This window comes from Columba livia, chromosome Z, assembly GCF_036013475.1.
Source record: "Columba livia isolate bColLiv1 breed racing homer chromosome Z, bColLiv1.pat.W.v2, whole genome shotgun sequence".
Taxonomy (NCBI): Eukaryota; Metazoa; Chordata; class Aves; order Columbiformes; family Columbidae; genus Columba; species Columba livia.
In genome coordinates, this window is record NC_088642.1 from 48,939,007 (window position 1) to 48,964,071 (window position 25,065).

General features: G+C 38.4%; 1 protein-coding gene across 2 annotated transcripts; it reads left to right on the forward strand.

Annotated features, from left to right (window-relative positions):
- The first annotated feature begins 960 nt into the window (after positions 1-960).
- On the forward strand, positions 961-18,336 carry DIRAS2 (DIRAS family GTPase 2). Of its 2 annotated transcripts, none has more exons than XM_065045745.1 (3): positions 961-1,319; positions 12,835-13,115; positions 14,185-18,336. In XM_065045745.1, the coding sequence occupies exon 3, from the start codon at positions 14,227-14,229 to the stop codon at positions 14,824-14,826; it is 600 nt and encodes a 199-aa protein (XP_064901817.1). In that variant the 5' UTR covers positions 961-1,319; positions 12,835-13,115; positions 14,185-14,226; the 3' UTR covers positions 14,827-18,336. The 2 variants fall into 2 exon arrangements, with proteins under 2 accessions (XP_064901817.1, XP_021143662.1); XM_021287987.2 differs by having other exon boundaries at positions 12,835-12,995.
- The last annotated feature ends 6,729 nt before the right edge of the window (positions 18,337-25,065 follow it).

Sequence of the window (25,065 nt, forward strand, 5' to 3'; positions counted from 1 at the left end):
ATGCTTCTCTCAGCAGTGACAGCAAGGCTATAAATTGGACACTTGCCACGCTGCTGTGCCAGGGTGCTGGGTGCCACCTGTCCTCTGCAGGGCAGTGCTCCCCAGCATAAACACAGAGCTCTTTGGTGTCACAACTCAACCCAGCTACATGTTGCAAGCTTGGAGAAACTGTGGTGCTACATGCCCCTGCTACTGGGTTATGAAGGTGGCATCTCCACACACCTTCCCTGGCTATTCACAGAGGCCCTGTATTTAGATTTCTTTCTGTAGTGGGAGTTCAAACAGTGGATCCCACTTCTAGTCTGGAAAGAAATGCCCTTTCTGAATATTTCTAGAAGTCGCTTTAAAAATAGCCAGTTGAAGGAGACATTAGATCTGACCATTAAAGGTGGAAAAAACCAATGTGCTTTCTTAATTATGTTTGCCCATAAAACTCAAGAATCCTATTTTACACTGCTTTCATAAAAAAACCCAAAACCACCACAACAACAACAACAACAACAAACAAAAAAACCCACAAAACCCAAAAGTCTTATGTGTTTCAGATGAGTGAAATTCTAAGGGTCTGTGTTGGACAATATGGCATTTTTTCATACTTGATACTGTATTTTTCATACTTCATACTGTATTTTTGCAAATGAATATTAGATCTAAGTGATGAATTTCTTCACTAGTATAAATCAGCACATCTCCTTTTATTTGAATAGGGCTATGTGGGTTTATGCCCACTGGGGATTAGCCTAACCATCGGCTTTGTAAGCTTTTTAAAGTTGAACATGGAACAGGCTTGTTCCATGTTTAGGTGCCGAAAGAAAGGGAGAATTATAAGCACAGATTAATGTAAGCTACAGCTTTAAAAGATAAACTGCAGCACATTAGAAGGGCTTAAGTAGTAGCTGTAAAAATCTACTACATTTGTTGAGAAATCCAGAAAATTACAGCCTATATACACACGTACATACATATATATTCCACGGTTATTCAGTAGGTGGCAGCTAAAAGCCTGCATGAGCTCTGCAGACGCCATTTAGGCAGCAGCACCAGCAGAGGCTGGAGCCAGCCCACCCATAAAAGCAGAAAGAAAGAGGCGGCAGCCGAGCCGAGCGCAGCACCAGCCCCTGCGCGGGACCGCGGGAGGCGCGGAGCCGCGGAGCGCAGGGCGCGCAGCAGCCGCGCAGGCAGCGGGGAGGCAGCAGCCTGACCCTGAGCAACGCAGGGACCCCGCGCTGCTGGAGGAAACCCGGGGCAGAGAGGGTCAACAGCTGGCGTGATGACAGGCACAGACTGAAGAGTGTTTGGAGCTTTCTCTTCCTACACAGGTAATTATTGTTATTATTATTTTTCCCCTCCCCATTGCTTTTCTATATCACCTCGTACAATAAACGTAGCTTTCCAGTGAGATTAGATGTCTTTATTTCCTCTGACCAAAATCCATAGTCCTCACTCAGGCAAAATTTCCACTGGAGTCGACAGAGTTTTGTGTGAGTTGAGACTGCAAGATTTGATCTAAGCATGTATTTTATGTGAAGAACATGGCATGCTATAAGCTGGTGCTGACAAGGAAGGCAGAATCTGGGCATATACATACTGACCAGTTAAACAACATCATTTTTCTTTATGCTGGGATGTTAGTAGCGGCTTTATAACCCCCTTTTTTAAACTATCTTTCATTAAAACTCGATGTGATGAATTTTGCCCTAATTTATACTGCTGGCATTGCAGTGGTTTAAGAAGAGATCCATTTTTTAAAAATGAAACCTATATTTTAACTTATGTGATGAAAGAATAGAAAAATGTTTAGTCTGAATAAAATAACACGAGGTGTTGCTTTCTTTGAAACAAATACAACTTTGCAGCATTCCACTGACAGGCAAGCAATATTTTATTTGTTCAGTAGATTGTGCCTCTCTCAATTTAATGCAAGAAAATAAATCATGAAAGGCCATTCTCAAGTGTCTGTGAATGACTGAATTCAGATTTGATAATACTTCTTGTCTTTGTATCTTCCCCATGAAATGTGGGATGCTCTGTATGCTGCGGCACTCAGTCACAGCTGTGCCAGCCCAGAATGGATCAACAAGATTTGATGTATTTTATTTTTAAAGCATTCTCTGAATGTCTTGTTTTCATTAGTATCTAGTCATACCTGAAAACATATATGCCTGTTTATAAATGCACACATGTATAGGTATGTAATGCATACATCCCCATACCTTTGCATGTAAATATAGCTGTTGAAACTGATTGCTCTTATTCCTTTCCCAGGGTTTGCAAAGTTTACTGTATCTGAAATGCTTGCAGGTCTCTCAGTTTTTAATTCTGGGTCAGAGGGCTGTTTTGGCTTCCCTTCCCCTTTTACTTTTCTGTACTGATGGACTTCCCATGTGTTCAGGAGCTGCCCCACCAGGGTCTCACTGTGCTTACTGAAGGCAGTAGTGCCTGATTCTCACAGAACGGCATCTGTGCCATCATTCAGGGGCTGTGAAATGTGGTATCCCTCTAGGTTTCATGCTCCCTCTCATGCTGCATGAAGAACTGTCCAAACGTGGAACAGGTTCAAATACACGGCTGCAGATCAATGGCTCCTGGAACTGGGGGAATGGTCGTGATGTACAGCTATTTCTCATCATCTCTGGGAAGAGAGAAGGACGAATAGGTATAAATGGGCTGTGAATACACTTAGGCTGGAAGGTTTCAAACAATTAGAGCAGCACGGTTCTGAAATTACCTCCTCATTGAAGTAACAGAAAGAAAAGTCTCTAAATGCTTTTCAGTTGGAACTTGATGGAAGGGATTATATGAAATGGTTGCCTGCAAAGGCAAAAATTTAGGTTTGATAATCTGGAAAGTCTCTTTTAGTACTAAATACCATTCTTGCTTTTCACTGGAAGTTGCCTGCATTAAAACGTCTCTTTGCAAAAGGGTCAGGGTCTCTGGAAACACATTTTATCTACACATTTCACGTAAGAGCCAAATTAAAGGGTATTTCTATTCTGGGTTGTTTACATCAGCAGATATATAAGCCCTGATGGTCATAAGGCTGAATAATATCCTCTGCTCACAGTGCAGAGCAGAGCTCTTTCGAAGATGGAGTTCGGAGGCATGGCTCCTTCTGGCCAAGTTGTCAAGATTATATTGCACCGGCACTGCAGTCTCTGTAGTATGAACAAAGATAGTGGATAACACATAAACTGATAATGCTCTTCCTGAAGTTTTTACTAGTGTTGTTTCTAGGTTCCTTCGAGGATCACCTGGTAACTTTCTCTTGTACTAACCAACATACCTGCCCATGTAAAGGTCCCACCATCACATGTGAAAAAGCAAAGACTCACACATTCATTGTGACAGTGTGTTCTATTTTCTCAAACTTAGCTTATTTTAAAAACCTACAAGAAACTGTACTCTGGTTCAAAGATGCTGCTACAGAATGACCACGTTCAATTCCATATTCCCTTTTCCTCTACTTCTTTCTCTTTACAACCTGATCCTTGCTGTTTTGTTTTATTTTGTTTTGATTGACATACTACATTGCTTTGCTTTCAATTCAGAGTGCACCTCAGTAACTATTCTGTAATATACGGTAAGCTGCATTTGAATGTTCCAGCTCCCACACTGCACGTGAATATCAGACCATTTGTACACTTAAACTGAAACAGTTCACTGTGGGAGATTTGGTTTGGTATGTAAGGCTGATTCCAAATGTTTGTTACTTTCCCCTTAATACTTTGTATTACTAAGTCTAACTGAATGATTATCTGTTTTGCAGAAATGAATAAAAAAGGCAGTTTTGTAAAAGATGAATACATAATGGTATCAATATTACTTTATCTTTTAAATGTACAATTTCCTTAAATGTACTAGGAAAAATAATTGGTGGGTTGTGGGTTTTTTTTTTTGTTTGTTTGTTTGGTTTTTTTTACCATTTGTTATTTTTCACTTTCCACTCAAACAAACATTTTGAAGTATCAATGTGCAGATACGTTCACTGCGTTCTTATTGTTGAACTAAAATTAAAATATGCATTAAATTATCTTACCTTACTGCTGGAAAGACAGTACAAAAGGCCGACCAAATGACACTGCAACTGTATGTATGAATTGAGACAGAGCATACTTTATTTTGTTTTTTTGAGAAAAAATATTGATTTGTTTTCAACCACAAAATATTGATTACTCTATAATCATTGAAATTAATATCAAAGGAAGACAAGAGCAAAATGTCAAATAGGGTGTGTCAAGTCTGTGACAAACACACTTTTCCACTCACACCGAGGTCAGGAGCACCTCCTCTCAAGAAAATAAATTAGAGTTAAATGTTAGACTTCTGTATCTATAATGAAAATCAGCCTCTAGTTTCTTTTGCTGTGCAGGGCTGCGTTGTGCTATGACAGCAAAATTCAGTCACCCTCACCCTGAATGCAGGTAGAGGAACTGGTATTAGTTGAATCTGAGTAAGTCTCAAATGAAGTTGTGACAGCCTTTTAGCATCCTCATTTAAAATCTGTATGTGGTAAAGCAGCTATATCAAAAGAGCAAATCCATTCCTGGACTGCAGATGTTTCCTTCCCAAAATGTCCAGTAGTTCTGACTTAAAATTATTGTGAAGCTAAGAAAAGGAGGCTTACCCTCTTTTATTTGTTTATTTATTTATGTATGTATGTATGTATAAAATATTTATTTTATATTTGTCCCTGAAAATCTAGACTGACAACTTTTATCTGTTCTGAAAAAGTTACTAATTTACATAATCAAATATTAACTGCCATCAGTAGCTAAAATATTGCTGTAAACCTACCTGAAAACCATTACAGTGTTCCCAGTTTGTTCATTCAAACATTAAAATGCTACTATGTGTTACTGAGAAAGTATTTTTTAAGCTTCTTAATTTTGTCTGCTGCTACTACGAAAAGAAATGTGAATTGAGAAGAAACTACTCTAAAGGCTAAACCTACCTTTTTTACTTCAAAGTTAAAAGTACTGAAATCAGAGGCAGTGATTAGTATTAAATTGCTTTTCTGTTAAAAAATATTAATAATATAAAAAAGCCAGTAAGGAAGGTATTCAGTTTTGTGATAGTCCTGAGATGCAGCTTTGCAAACTGTTTCTTAAAGAAAACATACTTTTGAGTAAAAAGAAAAATCAGTAAAATTCCCACCCCCTCCAATCAACTTGTGCTGTTACACATAATAGACAGCAAATAGCTTCTTGTGAACATTTAGAAATTCCTATCAGAAAGCTGTCATTTCTGTATCATTCCCCACAGCTATACTTTAACTGCTGATTTTCAACTCTTCCTGATTTGCAGAAATCTTTTGATGGAGGCACAGGCTCCTTACCTGTGCCTGGAAGCATATTGACAATGGGCTTGCAGTACTTAACTAGTTGTTGGGGTCCTGAAGCTTGCTGCTCTAACCTATTCACAATGTATTGCCCAACAAACCAGTTGCAAAATGTATTAAATTCACTGGTAGGGCTTTTGGATGACAGCAAGGATAGATACTGATATTCTTGGTTTAAACCACAATGTTTTGAATGAGGTATTATTATTCAGGCTGTGGAAGAATATGAGAAGTGTTAAGGTGGTCAGGGTAGCAATCAAGCTTATCCTTTCCAGCTCAGCCAGGAAAATTAAAGATAGGAGTTATGTTAGTAAGTCAGAAACCCTTAACCTTCAATAATTCTGCTACTATAGAAGATGTGCACAAATAGTCTCAAATTAACATTAAGGAATTGAAGACTGCATTGGAAAGACAAAAGGGCCACTGGTATTTGTACATTTTGTTCTGCTGAATGGAAACCAGTCTTCCATGGATGCATGGTTCTTCTGTGTATGTTCTGCACATGTTCTTCTGTGCACACATTTATATGGAATTAGATTGTTGCCTATGCTGAGATTTTTATCATGGATCTCATAGTATATTGAATTTAACATGCAAAACCTCTAAAGTGAAATGGTTATTTTGGAAATTTTCCTCCCTGTTTTTTTTTAGTGTTTCTCTGTTCAGGAAACTTAAAAGCCACATCTTTTTCTGCAAGACACAGAATAAAAAGTTACCTATTTTGGCAAGTGGACATCTGGAGAAGCAGAAGTTTGCTACAGCATGTAAAGTCATAGCTTACTACCAAAAAGAGTATTCTGCTATTAAAAAAAAATAAAAATAGAAGGGATGAAGGGTCAGACTGAGTCTCTGGTGCTGCATTTATATGAGTGACAAATTCCAATTAATAACCCACTGTTCTAGCCAATGGTATAATGTCCTGCATCTTGAAAGGTGAACATACAATGTTGTAAGCTGATCTTACCATCTTTACTCAGGTAAATGAAATCAACTGAAAACTGAGCCAAAACTACAGTATTTCATCTGTTAAGCTTGGGAGAATACTCAAAAAATTCAGTCCCATAGGGAGTTGAATACAATGCTGCTGTCTTGGCATTTTTATTTCTATGTATGAATTCGTGAATACCTAACTACACATAAACAAAGGATTCTGAGTTGTTTCTCACTGAGTTTTGACTGTAAGCACTTAAAAGTCTAAGGTACTAGCTTACCAAAATGCTTGAACAGAAAAATAAATGTAAGAGTAGCTCCATTTAAGTCAATGAATTATGTAACATGTCTAAAACAAAGCCTGAATTTAAACAGGAAATGAGTAACAAAGTTCTCCTTTTTTAATTTTAAGAGTAGCAAGTCCACTAAATAGGAAGTGACAGCCAGTGAGACATCTGTCTACCCTGGGTAAACTTAGCATGTTATTGCTTTTTCTGCATGAAATAAAAGTTTTTTTCATATAGTAGCATGTTCAATGATGCTGAATCTTGTTATATGGTAATAGCTCATTGTTGCATACCTGTTACTCAAGGGTTAGCTCTGAAAGCTCTTGGGCAACAACAGAGCAAATCATTTAAGTGTACTCCTAATTCTGAAGCTCTTGGTTGGATCAGGTCCAGCACCTTCTGCGTTATCTGTACATGAGCCCTCAGCAGAGAAGGCAACCAACAAACCCTTCTGCATCATTAATTCTTCTGTCACCAGTCCTGCCTTCCTCTTCAACAAGAGATGCTACTGTGGTTGAATGTAGTTTCAGAAACCCGTGCTACTTACTGCCCCCATAGAAAACTCATCAAATTCTCCTCTGCCCTTTCTTTTTCCAGTTCTTTCTGGCCTAGTGAAACTATTTTTGCCACAATCTCTGCTGGCCATGTCATAGCTCAAGAGCTAGTAAAGATATTCTTATTGTGACAACTGTGTATTTGGATTTTTTTATTTTAGCAGAGGATCTATTTGATATGATAATTTATAGGGCTTCAAACAATTTTGAGAAGACATTTTAGGAATGAGATTTTCAACATCAGTGTGATGAAACTGTGACAATTTGCTAAAGCAGAGCACAGCATCTGCAACCACAAGACAGTACTAGGGCTGTATTCTACCTCCTTTACATACAGATGTTTTTAGGAGGATATTCTGTAAATTCAGCACAAAACTGTGACAAATTATTCTGAAAGACTCCTGTCCTTTCTGTCACTCTTCTGTGTTAGGCCAGAAGCACCTCTGTAAAACCTCTCAGAGAACCTCTCTGAAAAAACTTTCCAAAATTTGTATCCTGGCTTAATACACACACTGTGTCTGTAGTGTAGCATATGCATTTGTAATGTAGTGAAGAATCTTTCCCAAGATGCAAGAAACACTTCAGACAACACTGAAAATATAGAGCCATTTTTATCTTTCTTCACTTTTTCTTTTTTAGGTATTTGAAAGTAAACACAACAATCACCTGGGTCAAAGTCCCCCAAAAGCACACACTTTGTTTGCTGCCATTCTGGCCATACAGAGAAGTTTCAGCTTTCTCTTCTTTCTCAGTCCCATCCAGTTTTGTACAGACCGAGCCACTACTCTCATTTTGGTTAGATAATTCTAAATGATGACTTTTCTATGCAAATTCAAACATTGTAGAGAGTCTAGGTCCAAAATGGAAACTGTTTCAGTCAAAACAGATTGAATTTGTAGTTTGAATTCATGCTTCCTACAAATATGTTGAATAATAAAGTCTGATTGTGTCTCTTACTTATCTCTGGCCAAGACTTTGCTCAAATATCAATGACACAGATATGAACTGTATGAAAATATTCTTTTTTGTTAACAAAGATGGCAAGACCAACACCTGCATAAAAGCCAGAGCTAACGTAAATCAAAAGCGCTGCAGCAACTATGCAGCGAAGTCACGACTTACAACAGCTGATTATCAAAAAGCAGACTTTCAAAGAACATTTGGTTCAGCATGAGAATAAAAAAAGTGCTTTCCACATGGACTAGAACCTCATGTTGCAAGAAAAAGCAGTTTTAACTGTTATAATTTTGTCTTCAAATGTGTTCAACTTTCCATTGATTTTAAAAGACCAAAGGAAAGCAGGCAAAGAAGATGAAAGAAAATGAATGAAAAAGTGAGTCTTGTAGTAAGATGAAGACACTGGAAGCAGGAAAATCTCCATTCTTTAAGTTCAGGTTCATTGGCAGACATGGTAAAAATATTCCTCGAGAAATGCCTGTTTATACCACAGTGGGAAAAATTAAAAACGAGGAGATCTCTATCGTTCTTGTATGTAATCTGTTCCTTTTTCATCTTTGATACAGTGAAATGGCCATTGACCTTATAACCATGCTGAAATCTGTCTTATAACTACATTTGAAATTATTCTTCAGCTTGCACCTTGTATGTTTGTGTAGTGGTGTCATCACTGGATAGCCTGATGGACTGTTAATTTAAATGGTAGCAGACTTTTGAACTAAATGCATTGCTTGTACTTTATGGGGTTTTCATAATGACAGTGACAATACAAACAGAAACATCTCCTTAGACTTATAAAACAATTCAGTGAGTGACGTGAAATTATTTTACCTGAGGAAAAAGATCTTGCAATAAATTAATACACAGTATCTAACAGTTGCATATCAGACTGGCATCTCAGTAGGACATCATAAAACCTCAAGAACTGTATCAGTTAAGATGTGATCAAAGCCTCTGATTCCAGACAAAAGAGGTAGTACCTGTTTGTTTTGTAAAATGAGTGTTGCCCTAAAAGACACCACCTAGCTAAACAATTTCAAAGCAAGTTGCAACCTATGATATTTCGTGGAAGTCTAGCAATTCAAACAATGAAAATCTTTTGCAACAAAACCAAAACTGAAAATACTGGAAAGTGAGTAATTTTTTGTATGCCTATTTTCAAGTACAAACCGAAAGAGTTCACCAGCTGTGAGATTCTAATCTCATGTTACTCTAAGGGTATGTATTCAAGTAGATTAATTTTCAGAAGTTGTTTTTCTGCCTCCATATACATTTTGCCTGGTACTGTGTATGTTCTTCATGGATTAAATACAAACCTAAGAGGCAAGTCATAAATACAATTGACTGAAAAGTTTACCATAAAAAATGACTAAAAATAGGAGATAACTATGGAGATCCAGTGGCTAAATACAGGATCAGTGACATTGATTTAGTAAATGCTAACACACCCACATGTAATTACTTACCCAAAGAACATTAAGAGTTTGAACTACCAAGTGCATAATCTGTAATGTGAAGTACTTTGTTCAAAAATTTTAAAATGCATATTTTTCTTATCCCTATATAACGAAATAACTGACTTAATATCAAAATGACTCAGTCCTTAAACTGTATCCTCGTGTAAGAACAACTCTTCAGTTCTTTTACCTGGCATGTCAGAAACAGCCAGAGAACAAACACAGACCAGCACAAAGGTTTGTAGTTGAGTTTGAACTGGAGGCAGCTTTTTGTCCCAGTCAGCTGCCTGTCAAGCTCACCTGCAGCAGCTGAGCCAGAGCAACTCAAGCCTTGTGCTAGTGGAGCATCTGCAGAAAAGAGAGTTAAGTCAGCAGAGGTATATGGAGACTCACTAACTTGCTGAACTTTACAACCAAGCAGTTAAAAAACAAAGGATATGGTTGTGTGTTGTGAAAAGCGCTTTGTGAGGATACTTTTGTTCAACTGTCATTTCAGAGGACAACAGTAGATTTTGACTGGCGTAGCTTGTGAAAGCAGCAAAGGCAGGAAATGAGATCTTACTACACACAAACTCCAGAATAAGTTAGTTCTAAAGTGTAAAAGGCAACTGCTGTTTTCTGTGTGCAGATTATGAAACAGACAGGTTCTCAAAGTATGAATCAGAGAGGGTATTGTATTATACATCTGAAAATTCAGACTTCTTTCAAGTTATTTTTTCCATATCCACAATAGACAAAATATTGAAAGCTCATGAAACAATGTGGTACTTTATTTTGCTCTGTTGAGTGTTTTACCTAAGATATTTTAAGACAATGAAAAAACAATACACTAATAGGGTAGTATGAAAAGCATTAACAAATGTATGGAGTTTAACAAGGGCAAGTTCTGTATTCAGCACCTGGGACATGGCAACCATGGCTGTACATACAGACTGGGGGAAGAGATGCTGGAAAGCAGCTCTGCAGAGTGGGATCTGGGGGTTCTGGTTGACAGCAAGTTGAGAGGAAGCCGTATGAGGAGCGGCTAAAGTCACTTGGTTTGTTCAGCCTGGAGAAGAGGAGGCTGAGGGGAGACCTCATGGCGGCTACAGCTTCCTCACAAGGGGAGGAGGAGGGGCAGGTGCTGATCTCTTCTCTCTGGTGACCAATGACAGAACCCGAGGGAATGTCAGGAAGATGTGCCAGGGGAGGTTTAGGTTGGACATTAGGAAAAGGTTCTTCACCCAGAGGGTGGTGGAGCACTGGAACAGGCTCCCCAGGGAGGAGTCACAGCCCCAAGCCTGACAGTGTTCAAGAAGAGGCTGGACAACACCCTCAGACACATGGTGTGAACTGTGGGGTTGTCCCATGCAGGCACAGGAGCTGGACTCAGTGATCCTTGTGGGTGCCTTCCAGCTCAGGACATTCTGTGATTGTCCAAAATGCACAATTGAGTGCAAGTTCACCTCAGTCACACAGAATGATTTTCACTGTGGGAGAATCTCTGACTAGTTCCACGCAGAGAATAAAAACACATTAAAAAATGATTTAGGGAAGCCTTTCTCCGGTGTGATCAAAAAGCTTTTTATGAGGTTTTTGTTTTATTTGCTCTCAGCTCCTGAGCAGGACAAAAATAAAACAAGCTATATTGTTTATCTTGGTAAAATTGAGAATCTTTCAGACTAACAGGCCTGCATGTGAGACAGAATACACCACAACTAAGATGCTCCTCCTTTGCAGCAGCCCAGGCTGGGGAGCAGCTCTGTGGGGAAGGCCCTGGGGACACGGTGGGCAGCGAGCTGGGCACGGCCAGCAGTGGCCCTGGCTGCAGGGAAGGGCCCCATGTCCTGGGCTGTATGAACAGCAGCGTGGCCAGTCGGGTGAGGGAGGTGTTAATCCCCCTCTGCTCAGCACCCGTGAGACAACAGCTATGTAGTTTGTCTGGTTTTGCCACCCCCAGTAGAGAAAACACATCAATAAACTGGAGCAGATTCAGATGAGGGCACGGAGGTGTCCAGGGCTGCAGCACTGTCCTGCCCTGCAGGCAGAGAGACCAGGGCTGGTTCAGCCTGGAGGAGGCACAGTGCAGAGAACACCAAACAGCAGACCCCAAAAACCTATAGGAAAGCCATGGAGAAGATGGAGTCAAACTCTTCACAACAATGGATGATGGGAAGAGGAGAAGCAATAGGTGTGAGTTGAAACGCAAGTATTTCAAGCTAGATATAAGGGGGAAAATCACACTGAGGGTCATTTAGCAGAGGACAAGCTTGCCAAGAGAGGCTGTGGGAAATGTTGGAGGTTTTCAAACATGGACAAGACAGAACAACCTTGTCTGGTCTCATGGCTGACCCTAGTGTAACCAGCAGGCTGGGCCAGAGTCCTCTGGTCCCTTCCAGCCTGAATTATCCTGTGATTCTATAGTAATTTCTGAAGACAGTCTGCAAAATCTCTCTAAACAATAGGTATGCTCTTCTTACCACTGTGAAGTTTCCCTATTATCTAATGTGAATCTCTTCTACAATCCAAGCCCATTAATTCATTTTTTTTCCACTACAGATGTACATCCTTCCTCTTTGCAAAAACTTACTATGTATTTGAAGACTGTCACCATGCCTTTTCACATCCCTTTGGGAGGTTTTGGATGTTTAATAGTTCATGATATTAAGTGCTACATTCCTATTTGTTCTAACTTCTGGGCAACCACGTGTGCCAGTTTTCTTGGAGACTTCTGAGTGAGCTGGAAGCATTAAGTTTCATGTAGCAGGAGTACACTCAGATAGCTTTTAAAATTTAATTTCTCTACTCTGTATTGCATTGATTTTTGTAGCAAAAAATTTCAAAGTGCATTTTTTCTCATCATCCCATAGTTCTGAGGCTATGTATTATCTGTGCAGTCCTTAAACTGCTTCTAAGGTTAAAAAGTAATGTTTTTCTCTCTTTTTGCTCACAAAAATTATTAAACTATAATTCTTATGGTAACTCATTCTGTGCAGTCACCCATGACTCTAAGCTTGATGACTGCTCTGAGTATGTGTGTTTACAGCTTTTAGGTACAGGTTTATTCTCAGTAGAACTGTGACCTGCTATCTTCCTCTGCCCTCATTTCTTGCTAGCTACTTTGTTTTGTTTGTTTTCTCAACAGCATGAGCTCCTTGCTCATTTTCCTTGTTCCTCAGAGGGTTTTCCCCCTTATATAAACACATACAACAGTGTTTTCTGAGACTACTCTTCTTTCCATTCCATGAATTCTGCTGTCAGAAGGAAACAATTTTGCTTCAGTGCCTCGGGATGATCGTTCTTATTTATCAATCTTTCCTATCTTTAAACAGGTCTCTGAGAGTGACAGTAACTGCAGTGTAGAAGAGATGGAAGGGGTGAAGCTGCCTTCTGCCTGAAGCCAGGCTGGGCAGGCAGAGCTGTGACAACTCTCCGCTTTGCCTCAGGATCAGAATACCCAGTTGCACTGCTTATTCTGCCTACAGTGTGGCAGGTGAGGAATTCAAGTCCTTCATCTATTTACATTATGTAAAGACAGATGTTTTCAGCTTACTCATACATTAGAATTGGGACAAAAAAGAATACCGTGGACAAGAAGGAGAACAGAATCAAGGTATGCTTGAACAGCAAAATGAAGACACTAGTGCAGCATAGGTAGCCATGGCTTTAATCGAACTGTCATGGTCAGCAACAGCATCAAAGCTCCAGAAGCACAAAATTCATTGTGGTCTGGCAGCTGAGATAAGGTCAAGGGGGTTCCACTCACTTCTGTACCTCTACATCACTCCTATTCTCCTCATGCTAGGCAGGCAAAGGGTAACTTCAGATCCTACTCCACAATATAAGCTGCTTAAAAATGTTGTGAACGTGCCTGCACAACCTTTCTGATAAGTGTAGCATTTCTCCAGTCAAATATCATCTGCTGTGAAATAAGGATTAGAATGAAAAGCCAAACTGAAATGAACAATCTCAGTTTACCAAAATATACTCAAAAATATACTCTTTGACCTGAAACGCAAGGGGAAAATAACATTGAAGTGGAGCACACTTTCCCAAAGAGTTAGAAATAAAGCATACCTGGTGGTTTGTTTGTTTGTGTGTTTTGGTTTTTTTGTTTGTTTCTTTGGTTGGTTGTTTTGTTTTTGTTTGTTTGTGTTTTTTTTTTTTTTTTCTTTTTTTCTGAATAAGCTACAAATATGTCTCAGATGTCACACAGGAGTCTTGGCCGGTTGTAGTGGAGACAAATTCCCTAACTACTGAAGAGACAGCTGGTTTAGAGTATTTGACTGTCATACACGGGTATACTGGTGTGTTTCAACCATAACTTGAGAAGACTTGTTTTAGAGACAGAAGAATAATCAGTTTCTACAATTTGTTCAGGCTGTTGCCTTACTGAAATACCATTTCCCAGATGCAGATTTTTATTTCTGGGGATACTGGTCCAGTAGGAAGAATAGTGGAACTCACAATGTTAAATTAAAATAAGTCATGAAGTAACAAAGATGGTCTTTTGTTACCAGTTCCGGCTGGATTGCAAATCCTAAATAACTTACTGCAAGTCTTCTTAAATTATTACAACTAGCATGCCATCATTTACATCACATTCATTTCTCTTACTGGGAATGATATCACAAAGTGCACTCTCCACGTATACCTGTATTAATGTCTGTCTTCTTTCCTAGATCTTTCCTGCTAGCTGAGCAAAACACACACACAAGAGAAACATGCCTGAGCAAAGCAATGATTACAGGGTTGTTGTGTTTGGAGCAGGAGGAGTGGGAAAAAGTTCTTTGGTCTTGAGATTTGTGAAGGGCACTTTCAGAGAGAGCTACATCCCTACCATCGAAGACACCTATCGGCAGGTGATCAGCTGTGATAAGAGCATATGCACTTTGCAGATAACTGACACTACAGGGAGCCATCAATTTCCAGCCATGCAACGTCTTTCCATTTCTAAAGGACATGCTTTCATTTTGGTTTACTCTATCACCAGCCGACAGTCCTTGGAGGAACTCAAACCAATCTATGAACAAATATGTCAGATTAAAGGAGACGTAGAAAGCATTCCAATAATGCTGGTGGGGAACAAAAATGATGAGAACCAAAATCGAGAGGTGGACAGCAGTGAAGGAGAAGCCATGGCTAAGAAGTGGAAATGTGCCTTCATGGAGACCTCTGCCAAGCTGAACCATAACGTGAAAGAGTTATTCCAAGAATTACTAAATCTAGAGAAACGCAGGACTGTGAGCTTACAAATTGATGGCAAAAAAAGCAAGCAGCAGAAACGGAAAGAGAAGCTGAAAGGCAAATGTGTGGTGATGTGAAATTGCTCTGTCAGAAGTCAGTCATATAGTCTCACCTCTCTGACAACACCCATTTAAAACCTATAGACAGCAAACAACACATGACACCCTATTTATCAGCATCTGTTTTAAAAGAGATATTTGGAATTTGAAAAAAATAAGTTATTGTGGTTACTATGAAAAAAACCCAACAATTAAAAAGTAGTGTACTCTAGCTATCAGTGAAGAAAATCAGGAAGTAAAAGATGGTCCAGCATATCTTACTTTTGTAATTTACAGAAGAAAAGAAATTTCATTCTTAGCATAATGTGAAAGATTTGGAAAGTGAACTTCATATTATTCATGTTTGCATACACAAGAAGAATGTCTGATGTTAGAAAACAAACAAACAAACAGACAAACAAATGGCTGTGAAGAAACCTAGAAGGTATAAATGCATGCTGGGTGGCACCATCACATCCTTTGAGAATGCTGTGGAAAAACAAATCTGTGCAATTTTCATAACTGACTGTTGGGGCAGTGCATATAAGGTAGCCTCAGCTATGCCAAATAAACAAACTATTTCACACTAAAAGGAAGTGTGGGGATAGCACAGTTGAAAGGAACATATATTCTCTTTACCCTCCCTCATGAGATTTCTTTCTAGTGTCATGTACTGTTTGAGCCATGGATGAAGAAAAGCCATCCCCTGTAGGAGACACGGAGATCATCTCCTTTTCTGGACCCATTGCTTCAAGAATGACTTGTGCTTCTGTCCCCAATATGTTTCAGAAGAGGAGATATATGCCTGTGGAGAATATCAGATTTTATAAAAACAGTGCACGTATACAAACATAAAGCTTCCTCAAGGAGGACTGACTGGGGAGTCCCCTACAAAAGCCTTTATGGGAAATATGCTGCCGATGGTTAAATGGACACACAGTGTGATTAGTGAATAAACATTGATTAGTCCATTGAACTGGTGGTACTCTTGGAGATGGGTCAGTGTAGTATACAAAGTTTTAATTAAAATTACCAGATTAGCTGAATGAAACTTCTTTACTGTATTCCAATTAGAATGATTTTGCATTCATGCCCTACTAGATCTCTTGCCTTCGTATTGTCTGAAGCATTTTATATTTAAATTTAAACTCATTATTTGAACTGCTGTGACTATTTATAGAACCAAATCCTACATCTGGAGTTAGGGCCCACAAGAGTCTCCAATAAAAGATTTGCTGAGATAAGTCTTACAGGATTTGGGGTATTACAACAAGAGTTGTAGTCAGTACTGTGTTACAATGCAATATAAAGTTCAGAACAGAAAAAAAATCTGTTTCAAAACACTCTTTCAGGTGAAACTGCTCTTCTCAAAATCTTTGGAAGGGGGAACATGCATAAAATGCAAGCTTTTCTAGATGTCTCTACAAAGCTTTTCAAAAAACTAACATGAATAAGTAAAGTGTGTATGCTACTGATAGCAAAGACCATCTAAGATAAAAGAAGCACATACATTTTTTTAAAGGACATGTCAAAATTGTATAAGCTACACTTTGCACCTTAGGAACTGCTTTGAAAAAATAAAAAAACTACCATGCTTTCAGTAAATGTTTATGTCAAAATCATAGTATGGGAAAACGCAGTCAAGTACTAGTATTATTAGTATGCATGCTGTTGCATTAGGAGCTGTTCAAATGCAGTATTTGCATTAAATATTGTTACCTTGTTCCTTTCAGAGTTATTGCTTGCTTACCTTTCAACTTTAAAATAAAAGTGCAGACATTTCACAGGTAGAGTGATAGCATACATTTCTTTGAGCAAGAATTGTTACTAGCACTTTCTAGAAAGGAGCACAACTTTTGTCATTAATTCAGAAGAAATTCTTGAACCATTAAAATCAAGCATAAAACTCCCACTGATTTCAAAGAAGACAGGACTTTGTGTGTTTATTACATTAGAGGATAAAATTAGAGAAATAATGAAAAAAACCCTAAGGCTCTTCATTAACAATACATTACATGATGCTTTTTCTCCATAAATCTCAAAGCACTTTACAAAAAGACAGCATCATTATCTCAACTTCTCATGCGGTGAAACTGAGGCACGAAGAGAGGAAGCAACAGCACTGGGGCTACCCAGCAGGCCCAAGAACAGAAGCAGATCGCCTCAGTTCCAGGCCAGTGCTCTCTCTGCGTTTGGTCAGACTGTCTCTTCACGTTCTTAAATTGTTTCTAAAGTGCATAAAAAAAGCTGGTACGGATTATGCAGCTAAGTGTGTCTTTTTTCTTTTCAGTCTGTCAATAGATTAAACAGTGTTTCCAGATCAGGGATGCAAAACCTTTGAAAGCACCGTGTTTAGTAAGACTTTTATAAATGTTTACACACCTCCTATGTTTGTAAGCAAATGACTAACAATACTCATCTTCACAGCACTGGATTCTACTAACGAAACTGGAAAAACCAAAAGAATGATGATACCTAAGGGGCGATGGGTCACATACTGAGATCTGAAGTGCAGAGGTCACCCACTGATACTAACAAGTGGGTACCAGAAGTCATCGTGCGTGGCACGTTCCTCGGCAGCCAGCATGGAATAATGATAGAAACTCAAAGAAAAAAAGGCCATAGACAAAGGTCCTTTTTAACGTTATTACTTTAACTGAAGGAACTATTTCCATAGTAAAGAATCTTGCAGAAGTAGAATATTGGGGATCTGAATTACTCAAAAGCTTACAACTGCAAGACTATTACAGGCTGAAATTTGGCCTGGGACTTTTTTTGAATGTGCCTCATAGCAAGAGAAGAGTAATTGTATGGCAAAGGTGGAAATCAAACTAGTAGCTGCCAGCTGTTTGGCTTGAGGACCTTTCCTTTAATTCCCAGTTGATTCCTCACCTGCTACGTAATAAGCCATGAATTATTTCATGGACTTGCATGCATTTAAGCAAGGCCAGAACAGAAGCAATATTACTTATGGACCACAGACTCAAAAGAGAACTTATTTTGTAACCTTGCATTGTCATCCTAGTTTATACTACTAGATTTTACATATCTTACATACTCATGAGCTGCTTTAAAGCATTTGTTTTGCTCTGTTACGATTATGTGGGTTTTTTTGTTTGTTTTTGGATTTGTTTTGTTGTGTTGTTTTTTTCTTTTTTAATAAAGGGGATAAAAATGTAAGGTAAATAAAGAAAATATACAGCTTTATTACATTTAGTCTTTTGTTTGGGAATGTGATATCAGTATAATGAGCTCTTTAAATGTACAAAAAACATGACGTATTTAAAACATGTAAGATCTACAGTACCTTTTAGCATCCAAAACCCATGATGTAGACAAAATGACTCTTTACAACGCATGACTTTTGTATGTATGTATGAAATATTAAGATATGTAGTTGTCATGAAAATGTGTTGTTGCAATTTCATTAGCAAATATTTTATTCAAAAACTCTGGATATGAAGTCACCTGTGCCTACAGGTTTCTATGTTTCTGGTGAAGTCCTGAACATACAAAATAAAGTTTTAAATGGACACAACTTTGGAAGAAGCCTTGTTGGTGCCTGTACTGTGTTTGTTTCATAAGTATATTAAGTATGTATTTTATGTATTTTTTAAAGTTATAAAGGCAATACTCTAAATCGAATAAATTCTTATAAGCTAGACAATGTCCTAAAGTCTTCAGCTATGCAAATCAGACTCCTGAAAATCCTGATAGAGTTGGAGCAGTATTATCTTATCTAACATTTACCTTTATTTTATTATACTGTAGGAAACACATATGTTTTCAAAGCAATCTATCTTCATAACCCACAGATTATCAGTGGGTTTTCCTTTTGGCTATCAAAAAGCATGGTAGTTCTGGAAGCTAGTTTATATTTTATCATTTAGTTTAAAATAATGACAGATAGAACTTGATGCTTGTGCAAAACTCGAGCTTACTATATGGATGCTGCTATTCCTCCTTATTTATACCAAATTCCCAACATTTTTGCAAAATTTGCCATTACTGCATGTTGTATTACCACTTGTTGCAAAACCTGTCAAACGTAACAGTTTAACACTTCCTGCAGTTCAGAAGATGTGGTAACAGTTGTTCAGTTAAATAATCATTTATATATATAAGCAATAATACATACTCAGAGAGAGGGATGAAGAAACAAGCTTTGGTAGACACATCAGTAGGCATTTGAACCAGTGATTAAATATTGAGTATTGAATGTAAACTCCATACCACTGTGAAGTAATTGCACATGGCAGGCCCCAAAGCTTTTTATTTTTAGTAAAAGACATCCTAATAATTCCTGTTCATTTTTTCTTTCTTCTAATACACCAACATTTATTATGTTTGGTCCCAATTCTAACACAGCTTACTGTGGAACTGTGGATGTGCCAAATCAGTGTCCTGAGGTTTGCACAACATAGTCAGTAATTGTTTTATAGATGTTTGCCCTATCATGTTCCACAGAAACACCACAAGCACTACAAAATTTGCCTGCCTCTAAATTTTCTGTCATTGGTTACTGCTCTTGTTTTCTGCTGGAAAATATTTTCATTGTTAGCACATACCCTCATACCAAGTTGTGAATGCATACTTGTCGCATTTAGTTCACTGGCATTTTAAGTGACATTTTAACTGGCATGTCCCACCCACCTCTGTTTACATTTTCTACTGGATCCACAAGTTTATTTCATGTAGTCAGTAGTGTCTAAAGTCCAACTCTACTAAAACTACAAGGAGAGGGAGAACGGAGCTTGAGCACCTTTGGAAGTATGTACCTGGTTGCTCCTTGTGAAGGATACAGACTCTTCTCTAAATTAACCAGAGGAACACATGGTTTAGACGAAGCGTTAAGCCTCTTCTCTTTTGTATAGTTTACCTTGGTCAAGCACTACTTTTTGTGATGAGTCATAGTGGACCTATTGGATATCATAATGGAACTGAAGCTCAAAGGAGCATTTGTTTTTCAGTCTGAGATATTATTTCCTCATTCAGATCTGAAGAAATGGCCCACAATGGATCCTACAAGTGCATCTCTGTCCTGGTGCTCTGAAAGCTGTGGATGACAGTGTCTGTTACATGGAGGCTGCTACTGTATTTGTACCCATTTCCATAGAAAAAGCAAGAACTTAAGAAGAAGAAGTGGTGTTTTTCCATGAGGAGTATATGGAAAATATTTTTTCCATATATAAGAGAAGGATCATTTTTCATTAGCTTTCAGAGAAACATGGGGAGAGCACTGGGGTGTGAATCACTGTAACATATATCTGCTTAAAAGCTGCTTAATGTGCTATTGTAAAGATCCTTTGCCTTTGCTACTTCGCCTCCTTATTTGATTCAGTTTCTGCTGCTGGTCAGCTTGGCCGTTAAAAACAGACTGTGGGCCTATTTACTAATTTATTCAAGGTTAGGTACTCTTAAAAATGACAATATAATGGCACTGTATGCTTAGGCATATGAATTTAATTCCAAAATTTATCTGTGGGCCCTGTGCAGCTGCATCATTGTAATAAAGAGGCAGGAGAAATATAATTGGGGGGGGCAGGAAAACGGGGACGTCAGAAGATTTATGTGACCTTACTATTTCTCAGGAAATTCTGAGATCAGAGAGGACTTCTAAATGTATTTTCAAAGGAAAAATCAATATTCGGTAGTCACACTGAGCTGCACTAATGAACACTGCTATTATGGACATCACAACAGTAAGTTACACAAGGAGAGCAATTGCTGCTCACTTAGTGACCCAGTCAATTCTGTAACTCCTTGTAAAAACAACTCTGCGCTGTATGGCTAATTTATATGCCTGTGTAGGAAAACACACTCCCTAGCCACAGGATTTTAGCTCTCTCTTCTTTCCTCTTTAGTCCGGGGGGGTCTCAGTGGTGGATGTTCAATAACACCATCCAGCTTTTCCCCGAGCTAAGCAGATAGGTGCCTATGGAAAGCAGCTGCAAAAGAAGTAAGTGACCGAGCAGTTACCTCAGCTGAGAAGTGGGCAGCAGGGAGGACGTGGGAAGAGGCGGATGTTCTCCCCAACAAGAGATGTTCTCTACAGCCATAACCACCCTGCAGCACAAACACCCGCTCCTTTCCTTCCACAAACCTGACACTGATCAAGGCTTGTCTTTTACAATGAATTTAAAAACTGACTGGAAAAACAGTCTAAAATATCAGGAAGGGCAAGCAACATAGTTCTATAGAAGCACATCTGTAAGTGTACAACTAATAACGTCTCTGTATATGGCTCTGTGAAGAGAATGTTGATATACTAAGAGATGGTGAAGGACTGTGCCAGAAGAAAGAGGAAGGATTACAGACAGTGGCTTGTCTGGGGATATTCAGCACGGAGGGAAGCTGAATATGTATAATTTTAGTGGTACTATTGAGGAAGGATGAAAAAAGGAGGGAAATATCAACTGAATATACTTGGAATTATCCTAATAATAAAATCCGTTAGATCACAGAAAAATAACTCAGCAGAAGTAGCAAGTAGGGCTAAAGAAACAGTCTTAAATTCTGCTCTCCCTTTTGGCCGCAAAAAACATATTTTTGCATGGTAGCTCTCCTGTTTCTTTTCAAACTCAAATCTGAGTCTTTTGCTTACCTAGTATTCAAAACTGAATGACATTTTACAAAAGCTGCCAAGTAATCTCACTGTGGTAGAGGACAATTTTAATTCATTAAATGCTTACTAGCAAACAGTTCGAAGTAATTTGACAAGCCCAGAATTCAGAGGTATACAGTAACTCTATTAAGTCATTCCCATGTAAAAATTAATTTTTTTAAAAAGTTATGTAACAGCACATTAAGTGTGCCCAGATTGCAGAACTGGAAAATGCCGTCAAAGCCAGGTGGATGAAAACCCAACATTTAATTACTGGGAGGGGTGGGAAAGAAACAGCAGTACTTCTATTTGGCTGCCTTCCCTGCCTCTTCTATCCCCGGGATGAGCAGCCAGCCTTTGCTGCAGCCAACGCACCCTTTTCTGCTAGAAATGGTATATAAAGCTAAGAAAATAAGCAAGATCACCACTTGGCCATGGGCATTGATGTGCTTTCTGCCCTCCTCCACAAGTCAATGTCGCTACATGGGCAGCCTTGTCTGAGAAAGAAGGGAAGAAGTGACCCCAGAGCCAGCACTACCCTGAGATGCACATGGGGCTGGAGGTTCCCTTGTGTGGGAAAGGAGGCAGGGAGCACGGGTGGTGGTTTCTGCCCTCGCAGACCCTGCCCATGGTATGATGGTCATAGCAGAGGTGGTAACACTGAAAGTCTCTGGTTAATACTTACGACCTAGCTATAAATTTGCAGAAATACAGTATAGGAGCCACCTCAACAGATGCGGATTCCTTGCGCAGAAGTAACGTACCAGCTGCTAAAAAGAAGAAAAATATGTCTGGTCAACAATTAACAGTAAATAATGTATGTTTCCTTAAATGAATTATTTACTGAATACTCAAGGCACCTCTAGTGTTCACTGAATAAACCAGTGGATCCACAGCTGTACTGTTTCTCCCACCAATAAGTCTACTCCAGACCAGGCCCAAATCTGTAGAGCTGATAATGTGAGACAGGTATATATGGTATGTTATTCTAGAGTTATAAATAAGTGAGATTTGTATACTGTGGGCTATATGGTAACGTGAGGCCATTGAAAAAGGATGTGACTCAAAAGTAATACACTTTAGCTTTATCTTATTGCCTCTGTTGGCTGTGTTTTTAGGTACAGTTTTGCATCCCTAGAAGTTACCATATTCCAAATGTTGTTGGGTCATTTAGGTTACACAACACCACTTTACATTTCTTATGGAAGTTAGATTAATCAATTAAAATAAATCAGTGTTGCATTACAGTCAATAAAGCATATTATTCTGTAGCATTCGGATGTATGAGATAATGTATTTTTATATGCAAGCTAGTAGTTATAACTGTATTCTGTTTATTATTGTGATTTCTTTAGCCTATCACATGTGTTTACTCAGGAACTAGAAATTAGTGGTTTTCTACTGGGTCTTTTAGTTTGAGTTAGTTTAGGAAAATAAACTTTCATAGAAGGACTATTTTCAGCAAAAGATTTTTTGAAGTGCATTCAATGGCAATTAGAATTCGAAGCTCAACAGAAAAATTTTCATTTGTAGAGACAGAATTAGTCATCCATTTCCCACATAAATGTTTTATGGTTTGAAATGTTGCTAAAATTGATATTTTAGAACACAAACCAGAAGCTTGAATAGAAATAGCTTTAGCTTCTCGTATTTTAACTTTCAAATACATTAAGTATGTGCAAGTTCAATTTTTTCTGGATGTCAGAGACCAAACTCATTCTTGGTTTAGAATGCAATAAATTCGCCCCTGTGTTTTTCAGCTTGTTTTCAAGAACACTGTGTTTGGTTGTGGTAACAATGGAGTTGGTGTGGGTTTTTGACTCTGTGGTGTTATATTTTTGATATTTTTGATATGAGAAACTACCAAACCAAAAGAAAGATAAACTTGTAAGTTATAAAAGGGGACTACTAGGAAACATTTTCCTTTCCCAACTCTAACTTTGTTTGATCTGTAGCAAAATGTCTAACATCCATGCACCCAAACCCCTTATTTATAAAACTAGAATGACATTTTTCTCCTTGAAGATGCAGAAAACTTATGGAAAAAAAAAATGAATTGAAAATTTAATTTCTCTATGTTCTTTTAATGTTGCTTTCTAAAATTCCTGCCAATTTTTCAAAATCCATCATCTCTTCCAAACTTACAAAACAGGGTGAAAAACTTTCCTATCTGGACACATCAGAACTTACGGCCTTGGTTCTCACACTTTCATTTCAAAATACTGCCGTGTCAAAAATAAAATAACTCTCCCTCCAACTTCATTTGCTAAGCCCCTCCGCTATTGATACTGACTGCAGCTCCACCATGGTGGTGGTGGTATCTCTACAGAGAAACTCACAGGAGACACAGGTGGAGTGTGGAAAGGCTGTACTCCTACTCGTCTCCATTTGCTTGAGAAGTGCAGTACCTCTGAATTTGTTTGCTTGTAGGTCACACGTGCCAGGCCCCAGCACAGACCCTACACGAGCACAGGCAGTCAGCTGTCAGGTCACGCTGAGCATCAGACCTGGCATGGACAACGTTTCCAACCTCAGCCATCAGATCCCTCTGGCCACCATCTTCACCCTAACATCCCTCACACAACTTCCTTTTCACAGGTCTAAGGTAATGGGGTTCATCACTGTGTGTACCAGTGTAGACACCGACCTAGAGCGCAGAAATATTATTTTTGTCTGTGAATGTGGAGTTTCGTTTAGTTTGTAAGGTAAGACATTAATTATGTATTCTTTGCATATTTTATTTTTAAAAGAAAAGGTCTTGGGTGATTGGTGTTATCTTTGAAATTTAAAGAGGATAGACCATGTTAGATGACAGCATTCTTAAGCATTCATTTAAAGCCAGCTTTCCTGTGAAATAAATTTGAAATTCTCCTCTCAGTCTTTAAAGAACTGATAATTCAGTACATAAAACTATTGACTTCTGCTTTCACTGACATGACTGTCTTTGCTTACTGAGGGCAAAATTAAAATGACAAAAGGCCTTAATTGTATCATGGTGTGAGAAAGGGAGCAAACAACTGAAGAGTAAAAATTACCTGCAGGGGATGGTTGTGTGTCTATTGATTTTGCTTTTAATCTCATATCTGTAAAAAAAGAGACAATATTCCTAATAGCACCTTTGAATTGTAAAGAATAGATGTTCAATCCTTAAGAGAATTTAGGGGGAAAACAGAGCAATTAAATTCAGTAGGTTCTGGCTTAGATTTTCTCATTGACTGGGCATGTGCACTTGGTGACCACTAGCTTATTTGGTCTTTGATGATGACTGGGTGTTTTGAAATAAAAATATAAATAGGTACCATTCCACTTTTCCTATCCTATGACTTTGGCCATGATTAGAAATAGAAATTTCCAAAATATAGTGGGAATAGCTCAGCTTGTCTGATTTTTGGAATGCCATATTTCCAACTAGCAAATGTAGTTTCCCAGATCTCCTGGGAAAGCTTTTCATGTTTTTTGACACATTCAGGCAGCTTTCAAAGATGGACAATGAATGAATCTGAATGGGTGATCTTTCTGAGAACAACAGTGACCAGTAACCTTCAACAAAAATTATATTCTGAACGACTTCCCTTTATTTTCTTCTTTAAGAATAGTAAGAAGATCAAATATAAGAAATGCCCATTGATATGATTGCATGAGATATATATAGCATAATACTTTTATATGACTTT